The sequence below is a fragment of the Anarrhichthys ocellatus genome, unplaced genomic scaffold (assembly GCF_004355925.1).
Source record: "Anarrhichthys ocellatus isolate YVR2014 unplaced genomic scaffold, GSC_Weel_1.0 scaffold2, whole genome shotgun sequence".
Taxonomy (NCBI): Eukaryota; Metazoa; Chordata; class Actinopteri; order Perciformes; family Anarhichadidae; genus Anarrhichthys; species Anarrhichthys ocellatus.
Window position 1 is genome coordinate 15,632,320 of NW_022280032.1, and position 9,928 is coordinate 15,642,247.

Below are 9,928 nucleotides of genomic sequence, written 5' to 3' on the forward strand. Positions count from 1 at the left end.
CCCCCCCCCCCCCCCCCTCCAGAGACTTCCCCTTCCGACTTCCTCCTTATCCCTCCAGAGAGGTGATGATAGGAAGTGTATGCGTGTTTTACGTGCCATTTTACAAATACATAGGCAAAATGTGTGTGTGTTTGTGTGGGACTGATTAAGTGTATGCATATGCGTGTTTGCCTCCACATGTGTAATCATAGCTAAATCAATAGAGGCCTGTATGCAGCAGCCAGCCTCCTCCTCCTTGGACCTGTTGATGCTGGAAAACAGGCGAGCTGTTGTACAACTGGGTGGCCGCATAAATGTGGCACTCATCTAATATGCACCGCGGCACTGGCTGCCAACACACTTCCTCATTGAAATTCTGATTAACTAAGGCTAGTCTGGCCAGTGTGCAATCTGAAAACTATTTAATTATACCTTTCTGGCTCTACCCTTCATCAAAGTAACAACAGCTACCTTGGCTTTTAAGAAAAGATAAATGAATGTCCCGAGAAACGCCCACACATTCACAAAGGTCCCTTCAGTACTGCTCATTGTGCTGGTATTTTATTTATTTAACTGGCCTATTCATAAACAAGAGATGCATTATGTAAATGCTACGTTCACAATGCAAATCAAGATTGTTCTGTTCGTACGTCCCCTAGCCTAAGGGGTTCCTCTTCAAGCAGAGGTATTTCACAGTGCTGGAAACCTTTAACTGCTGGAGTTTTTAAAAAGTGAAGTTTCTCACTTCTCGAGCTACCGTTCATGTGTTCCATTATCTCCCACATATCGGATCCTTCTCTCCCTCTACCTTCTATAAAATCCCCCCCCCCCCAAAAAAAAAAAAAGGTGAGCGCACCGCCTATCACCATTCAATCACCGGTCTATCCCACAGCTCCATCCTGCACTGAATAATTTAGTGTCAGAAAAAGATGGTTCCTTTCAATATGTCTGCGGCTGGCTTGGCGCTTTGAATGATGACAATTCGGCATCAAAATGACCTGATGACACTTCTGCCGAATTCATTTCATTTTGCCTACCAACCGCAGTGTGATATTAATGACCACGTATGACTTCTGAGTAATGAGGTGTCCGTCAACCTATTCAAATAAGTATGTAGATCATAGAGTTTCCATTATATAATCTAGGTAACACACCGGTTGGGTGAGGAATGTCATAGCTTAATTCGACCCAAGCAAAACCCTTTAAACCTCGGATGTAAATGCCAATAGCAAGGTAAACAAAAACAACACTCCTACTTACAGCTTGGTCAAGGAAGACAACATCTGCCCGAGAATGCTTTCCTTTCACCCAGAGTCTTGCCAGCCGGTCCACAGAGTTCAAACAGACACTTTCCATGACTTGATTCCCACGTGTACGTCTCTACCATGACACACACGAGGAGGCTCATACACATTAGTGCCAATCGCAAAGAGCAGCTGCAGCCGGTGGATCTAAAGCACCAACAAAAGGTAGCGGTGCCCCGATAAGAGGAGAAGACAAAGCAAATATTTTGCAAAAGTAGAAAATGTATTCCACGCGTTTGTTCAGTCTTCAGGACACACACACAGTCTTTCTGTGAGATAGGTTGAATGTATTACAAAAGCGTGTTTGTTTGACTCTCCGTGGGTACCATTAAAAAGGCCTCTTCTCAAAGTCTCATGGCCTCCGCTCCGTCGTTATGTTGACCCGCTCAACCGACACACGAGCACACCGAGGTGAGAAGACCGACGTTCGAAACGCTTCACAGACTCATCTGCTCCGCTGTAAACCGTCTCCGACACGCTTCTCAAATCATTATTCACAATTAGGTATAGCCGCAGCCTCAACGGGGCACTTTATGCCAAGATGTTTATATTTCTCAAAGGGTCCGATGGTCACATGCCAATAAGACATTAACCAGTGGATGGAGTACCAGCAGCAATCTGTCCGAGACGTGTGCTTGGAGACGATTTGGCTGAGATAAATCCAATTTCCTCCAAAATAGGGACAAGCGGAGTACAAATTTGACAAATTATCATTTCATATTCGAAAGGCTAGAATTAAAATGATTTCTAGCTGCACCACCTCAGTGTTAAGAATCAATGAAGATTTATTTTTGGTGTGGAGAGAATACTGCCAGCCTGATATGAATATTTACACACTTCACGGAGCCCCATTTTCAGTAATGGCTACATCTCACTTAGAAACCCTTGGTACGAGAGGGGACATGTTATTCATAAGAGGTTAAGCGAGTTGACCTGCTCAGATGCCTGCTAAACGGAAGACAGTCAATTAGACACATAGACCAGCAAAGTACAGCATAACAGCTTCTTTCCTTTGACAGACGGCCGCAGCAGAGGAGCCACAAAGGCAGATTTCTTAGTGGAACCTTTCAAATGAGGAGCACAGTCATACCGAAAACATCAGCGCGCAACAGGCTCAGCGATTGGAAGGCATCGTCATGCTTTTGAGCGGCTTCTAAGAAAATCAGCAGCAAAAGGTGCAGCAACAGTAAAATGACAAAGGCTAAAGAGTGCACGGTGCAATAAATCTGCTTGTATAGGAAGACTGAGAGGGACTATTCATTACGTTGACTTTAGCGCCTGAATGCGTGTGATGCAATGTTATGAGCACTTGCACGATATGGTGCAATGCAACATAGTATAGCCCATTAATAAGTATGGCCTGTATGAGGCTTATAACGTACATTTTTTGTTACTTTTCTTGCCATATAAATCCAGGGGGAATTAATATACACCTCATAAACATTGGTTTGCATTTTTAGCCTAAATCCAACAGAAATGCACAACTCGCTTAGCTGCAGTTACCAAATGCAACAAGCCAGATTGGCAGCCTTCAGTCTGGTTCAAGAATCCCATCATCATCATCATCATCATCATCATTATCAGAAAACAAAATCGAGTGAGATCAGAGACAATAACATGATCCCTGTGTGTCAGAGCATCTGACATAATCATTGGGTATCACTTTACACAGACAGCTGCAGGAGATAAGAGTACACCACCCCCCCGTGATGAACCTGTAGTAGGCAATGGCGCGTTACTTCGCCCGGCACCTTCTTTAAGTATTTCTTTCATTCATGGCTGTTATTCCTGTACAATACTCTGCATCATGCACTGTTACAGCCAGCCCGCTCACGCTGTGCACAGTGTGGCTGAGCGTGATCAAGCATCGGTAATAACAGGTATCACAGCAGCAGGTGGAGAGCTGCCTTCCCAGTGCTTCCCAACCCGATATTTTTCCATGTCTGACTGGCACGCCTGTGACCTCTGAGGCCACCTTTATGAAGAGCCCTTTGATTATTAATGTTGAAGGCGGGGGTCTGGCTTTCGACCTGGCCTGACACCGCGGTGCTCTTTACTTAGCCCGGAGAAGGAAACCATTGTAAATGGGTGACACACACTGCCTCTCTTTTTTTCAAACTCCTTCTAATCACACTAAGGGAGAACAATCACGATGTGAAAGTCAGCAGTTGTTTCAGGGACACTGTCATAGATCTATGCACACAACAATGTTGATAAAAGGAACTTCATGTGTCTGTAGCGGTTGTACTGACCTCATCATAAGTTTTGGTATCCGACACTATGATATTTTCCTTAGATCTGAATTTATGGTGGCCTCATTGTGCCATGTAGCATATATTATGTCACCTTAACATTCTTATAATATTCATGCAGGAGCTCACTGCACTGAGTGGAGACTTCATAGTGGTGGTACACTACTTTATGGCATTACCTCCTGGGGCATCATCACAGTATTCATAGGCGCTGTTAAATGTCCTTTTAAATGTCTTTAGAGGCCGATAGTTCACATCCATCACGGTACAAAGCCAAAAAGTCCCGTTTGCAAAGCCTGCGAGTGCAATGCGTGAGCTGAATAGACAACGGTTCTCTCAGCAAAGCCTACCTTTCCCGTAGTTGAAGTGGAGTTTGATGGTCTTGCCCTGGTTGATGTGCAGGTAGGTGAACCACACGGCGGAGGTGAGCAGCACCAGCAGCAGCAGAAGCTTGAACTGCTTCCGGATCTTCTTCACGGGGAAGCGCAGCATCCTGGCTCACACATCCTCCGGTAGCCGCCCGGTAGATAGTCAAAACGGATCCGGGGGGCGGGGGGGAGGGGGAATGCTGTGTTTTGGTTTTTTCCGCGTCTCTACCTCCTCCCAGGTCACAGCGGCGGCATCGCAGGAAGCCTGCGAGTAAACAGTTGCGCGTTAACTACAGCCTCAAAGCGCGTCTCATTCCCCCGGATCCACGGGGTGACAGCTGCGCCAAACTCTCCGTATCCTCAGATCTGGGTCCAAACACCTCTGTGGCAGTCATTGCTTATGAATGCAACCCGCCCCCCAACCCTATGAATAGCGTGGCTTGTAAACAGGCGTCCCTAGCTGGAGTTCTACAGGCGGCCGAGGGCAGCAGGGAAAAGGCTCGCAGATCAAAAGCCGCTAAATTCAGTTAAGAGTGTGACCGCCGGCAACAAAATAGCAGTCCGGCGATAATCTACACAAATCCGCTGTAGCGCAAGCCTTTACTGACACCGCGACGCTGATTATTTTATCGGCTACTCAAGGATCATCCCCGGCCGCGGGTTTAGCGCAAAGTACCAAAGAGCAAGAAGAGTGATTTAGTTCCCATGTGGAGAGGCGATCGGAGTGCAACACTTCCTTACAGAAAGCCAGCTTTCCTCCAGAACAGCCGGACGCCTCTGCTCTTTTCCAAATGACTACAAATTCAATTAAAAAGGGCCTTCAGTGAAATGTGGCACGGGCTAATGCCGGCGAAACCTCTGGAAAATGGCCAGCGTGAAGGTAACCCGGTCACGGGGGAAAAGGTTAAGGTGGCAATCAACCAAAATGTCACAGCCCGCTGCGCTCCATCTATTGTTAAACACAGCTGAAACTGAGACTCCGGCTTCCGATCCAGGGCAGCGGATTCAGATGGAGCGCGTTTTTTTTTTTTAAGTCCCAGGAGAGGAGGGGCGATCAGCTGTCATCCCCATACTCGGGCTGGTTTGAAGCGCCGCGAGGAGTAAATACTAAACCGATGTAGATTAAAAACTGCAAATGCTCCATGGCAGCGTAGCAATATAGAGGTTTGATAGAAGAAAAGAAAAACAACTCAGATGTGAACGTCCGATTCACGGTCCAGGGAGCGGACGTCCATGTGCTCCGGTTGGTCCGCGATCTCGCGGCAGGTGCGTTTCACCCAATTCTCCCAAAAAGTGCATGCGTTGTCCGAGTCCGCCGTGCGTGCGAGACAGCGAATAACCTCATCCGGATTTAACTAATGACCACGGATATGTGGCGCTAGCGGCGGTGCACTGCCTTGTGTTGTTATTCTTTCGTGGGTTTTTTTCCCTTTAAAACGCCGCAATAGCATCGTCCGACCCGCTTGTCGCCGCGCGCAGGGAGGAAAACCAGCTGAGCTCCAGGAAGCGGGTCGTTGAGAAACCAGCACCAAGCGGTGATGTAACCAGGAAAGAACATGGTTTTGTTTTGCCACAATGAAACGCGTGAACGGTGTTCTCCTTTCCCTGCACGGCTCAGTACGCCCATCAATTGAGCATCTTGACGGCGCAGAGCAACCTAACCTGGGCGGACGGAGAATGGCGAGTCCGGCATCCAATTACAGCCCTGCAAAGGGCTCAGAGGAGGCGGGACGACGGCGTGTGGCCTCACCGTTACTTGGCACTAGTGGCATCCATCATCCAATGGATGAACGCGAAGCCCGAAACTTGTTAAGCTTTCCCTATTGTGCCCTTTCTCCCACCGCTGGATTCAAGGCCCCGTGCTACTTTGATCAACAATCATTAATCGTGTTTCACCTAATGGAGACACAACTCAAGACATTAAGCTACTGCCATTTGGATCATTGATCGAAATACCGTCTGTGCACAGAAAACACTCGTTTTGTGTCAGTGTTGAGCTCGCACATCTAAACAGTTAATTCTTACAAATAAATGGCTTCCAGGAACAATCGTTCCTCTTAGCAGCTCTCTCTACATCACACACAATATTTGATATTTTTATTTGTCCGCCATAAACTTAAATAGATGCTTTTTGCAAAACTGAAAAAAAAGTCCGTATAATTTAGGGAAAAATTCAACTCCAGTCTGATACTCAAAGTGAAGGTGACAACATTATTCTGTCTATTTCTCAATACAATTTGACTGAAATATCATTCCTGAAATTGACTTTGCAGTTCATTGCACAGCTAGTTACATCGTGTGTGTGCGTGTGCGTGTGTGTGTGTGAGGTGACACCCTGCAGACGCAGTCAGGACACGCGCTTGACTGCCACCCTCTGGTCAAAGATAAAAGAGCAATGACTTCATTCGGCTACATTAATTAAAGAGTCTTCAGTCTCCACTTTATCATTGAAGCAAAGTTGGTTCTGTTTCAGTCTTATGAGATACAAATAACAAGTTTAGAGTTTATTTGCCTTTATATTCAAATCATCCACAAAACTACCATTTAGTCATATTCATTTTGTCTGTTAGTCATATTCAAACGTCTGATAAAGGGCTTGTATTTAAAAACCTTGGGGGGTGGGGGGGGGGGATTTAACTGAATTCAGATATTTAACACCTCTGCTCCGTTGGGCGGGGCTCCACAATCCACTTGGTTTCACAAATACCAATAAAATCGTTTGTAGTTTGTAATGTGCTCACATGGAACGAGTGAAAAATCTAAGTATACTCAAATAAAGTACACAAAAAAACATATGCATGCATAGTATTTTTATTTTTTTTTAAACTGCTGTTGATGTATACTACTCTCCCACAATACAATGCACAAGAGAAATGGAAAAAGCTGCTCACACTGCTGGAAAAAACTAAACTAATTATGGAGGGCGGTGACAAGATTACATTTTGAAAAACCTTTTAATTTCCCTTTGTTAAATTTAATTGGGATTAATGTCTGGCAGTGTAAGCATTATGTCATTTTCTGTCAGTATAACATGGTGTTAGTATGTTGATTTCTTGTTCACTAATGGAAAAAAAAACATACTGGAGAGACAAGTATGTAGAACACACTGTTTACAGTCAGTATGTGGTTGGGATGCTGAGAATAATGAAGCTATAAATTGTCACGGTGACATTAAATTTAGCAAGAGATTGAGAAAGAAGATGTCAGTCAAGCACAGCCTGTATACACCCACACAGCCCTGAGTGAAAAGATGTCTCATCAGCCAGATTGAGATAAAATACCTGTGAGCCATGTGTGCATGTGGGCGCTTCAATATAAAATACAAGAAAAGAGGAAAACAAAACCATGTAATGTATCATTCCCTATTGGATGACATGCATCAAACATGTGGTTTATCCCCAGTTTAATACAAGACCAATCATCCAGCTGTAGCTCTGATAAGCTATTGATGCCATTATGAATCTAGATAAAGGAAATAAGGCACAAAACCTGGCCTGTAAGAATATGACCTCAATTTAGTTTGTCCCAGCTGTGCCTCCTGAAATCAGCCGGACCACAAACCGTAATCCTCTGTCTCCGTGGATTAATAATGTAATCTTCAGAGCAAACACTGAGCGTAAATTAAAAGCTTAGGTATTCATCTGGGTCTTATTGAAAACGAGTACCTCGCCAATCGCCTCAGCCAAGCATCGTTTAGGCTGAAACAAAAACTTCAAAGGCGTTCACCTTGCTAGGGCTGTTGCAGGCACAACTGAAGGTATTTCATCACACAACTGATTCCAAAGTGGGTAATAAAACAGTTCCATGTACCGTCTTCTCTTTCCTTCTCTCTCTCTTGGCGGCAGGATATCATCATGGGCATTTTTTAGGTCCTGATTCTATTCTTCTTTACGTTTGATCCGACTTGTTGTTGTCAGACTGAAGACAAAAACAAGTCTATTTTCTACTCAGTTAGTGTACCTGATATTCTTTCAGTCTGCTCCTTTGTTATTTCTGTTTCATCCAAGGGCAGGCAAGCATCCAATGCACAGCAAGGGACCTGCGCGCGTTTAACTCGCATTAAAGCTTGACAGAAAGCTTCACTCACCGCATATGGATCCATTTATTGGAGTGAGTAGCACGGGGAGAGAGAAACTGTCTCAGAGAAAGGTTTTATATTATCTGAAACACTTACATTCAGGTGCACCTGCCTTTTTCAGTTAAAAAAAATGAACTCGTGCTATTTTCTCTCTCTGCCTCCTCTCTCTCTCTCTCGTTCGTGCCTGCAGAAACATTTGGCACCTGCTAGGCACCACCCTCCAGGGATGTCCACGCTTGGATGAATCCAGGAGGAGGTGGTGTGCAGTGGAAGGATATGGACTGAGAGGGTGTTCAAGGTGGGGACTGACAGAGCTATAGGGGGGCTGCTCTCCTCCGGGGTGTTACAGAGACCGAGCCCGCAGGGAGGAGTGAATGCCCAGCTGGCTATGACAGGCGTCAAAGTGTGGCACCGAAGTTGTGATGCCACCGACCGCAGCCGGGGGGGGGGCTCGCGAGGGACTCAGTATGCAAAGAGCATCATCTCTCACAGTGTGATGTTTGCATTTTGAACAGAGGAGATGTGATGCAGACGAGCGAGATGGGAGACGCTGGCCTTAAATTGAGGCTGACCGCTCTTCAATAAGCAAAGCATCTGATCCAACACTTGCAGCTTGTTAAAATGCATCTCCTGTTACTAATCCAACACCCACTTGTCCGTCTTTATCTACCGCTGTCCCTCAGCCTTCCTCTCCTTCCGTCTCTCACAAGCATCCCTCCTCCAGCCTTCCTCTTTCCCGGGCAGCACAGCAAGCAGCTCACAGGCTTTGACGAGAGGTGCGAGCTAAAATGTCACAGGGATTAAGGGGTTTTGCCTCCTGCATCCCGCCGGATCAGTTCTGCCTGCCCTCTGTGGCCGGGGCCTCCTCCTTCCCAAAACAGGTGTGGAGTGGCATTTTCTTTCTGCCCCGCCGTGCCCTATCGGATTTCCTTCTGGGGAAATAGCATTCGTCCATGTTTAGAGATGAGTAAGGAAGGAAACGGGCCATTGGGAGAGGTAAAGTGAAGGGATTAGGAGGAATGAGGTGATCCGGTGAGAGGAGATGATACTTTGAGGGGGGAGAGAAGAAATGGGAAAATGTGTTTTTTTAATTTTGGTTGAATGGGAATATTCAACAAATGCAAACACAAAGTAATGGTTTCATAAGTGATAGTTTCCGAAGTTAAAAGTTGGAGAAGTTGACTTTAATCATTTCTACATTCAGCCCTCGCCCAGCATCACACACACACACACACACACACACACACACACACACACCACTGATAGACACATGCACTCTTCTGCAGCTGTTTCCTCCAAATACGGTTCAACAGATCTGAAAATGAAATCTCTCTCCAGAGATGTGCAGTTCAGACATCACATAGATACAGCTGCCGCCATATTAAACAGCATTCTGCGGTGTTTCCTCTGACTGGGTCAGCCAAAACTTTCGAGCATCAATCCAACAAACTCCTGCTAGTCCAGCCCTAAGCTTTGCCCCGCAGACCTGCAGCCATTGGAATTCTTCATTCCTCGAAGATCTTGTCAGCGGCGTTGTTGTGCATTGCCATAGTGAATTACAAACTAAGCTACATTCCCATCTGAATAGGTGAAGTGTCAACAGTAAACAACACGGCAACAGTAAAAATTGCTCTGCTGCCAGTGTTAGATTGGCTGCAATCATGTCAAGATGTGGCTTGTAGAGTTATAACTGTCAAAAGGACGTGCGTAGCATCAAAAGACATCACACATATGATTTTTGTTGACAATCGTAAGGCCTTTTTCCTCAAAGCACAGATTGTCTTGATCATGAAGCTACAGAAGAAGCTCAAAGAACTGAGACTAGTGACTATTTTAGAGTTAGAAACTCTAGTGAAGAATATCCATGCTTGGCCTCTTTCTCAGATTGAGCGCTGACAGAAAGGAAAATATATATATATATATATACTTACTCTAAAGTCACTAGTC

The 9,928-nt window shown here is 45.5% G+C and overlaps 1 protein-coding gene across 2 annotated transcripts in view; it reads right to left on the reverse strand.

Annotated features, from left to right (window-relative positions):
- Positions 1–5,555, reverse strand: part of b4galnt4a (beta-1,4-N-acetyl-galactosaminyl transferase 4a) — a 137,376-nt gene extending 131,821 nt beyond the window's left edge. For both annotated transcript variants that reach the window (XM_031859299.1, XM_031859291.1), the window contains exon 1: positions 3,886–5,555. In XM_031859299.1, coding sequence (XP_031715159.1) covers positions 3,886–4,027 — 142 coding nt within the window. In that variant the 5' untranslated portion in view covers positions 4,028–5,555. The remainder of the gene's footprint in view (positions 1–3,885) is intronic.
- Positions 5,556–9,928: the final 4,373 nt, after the last annotated feature.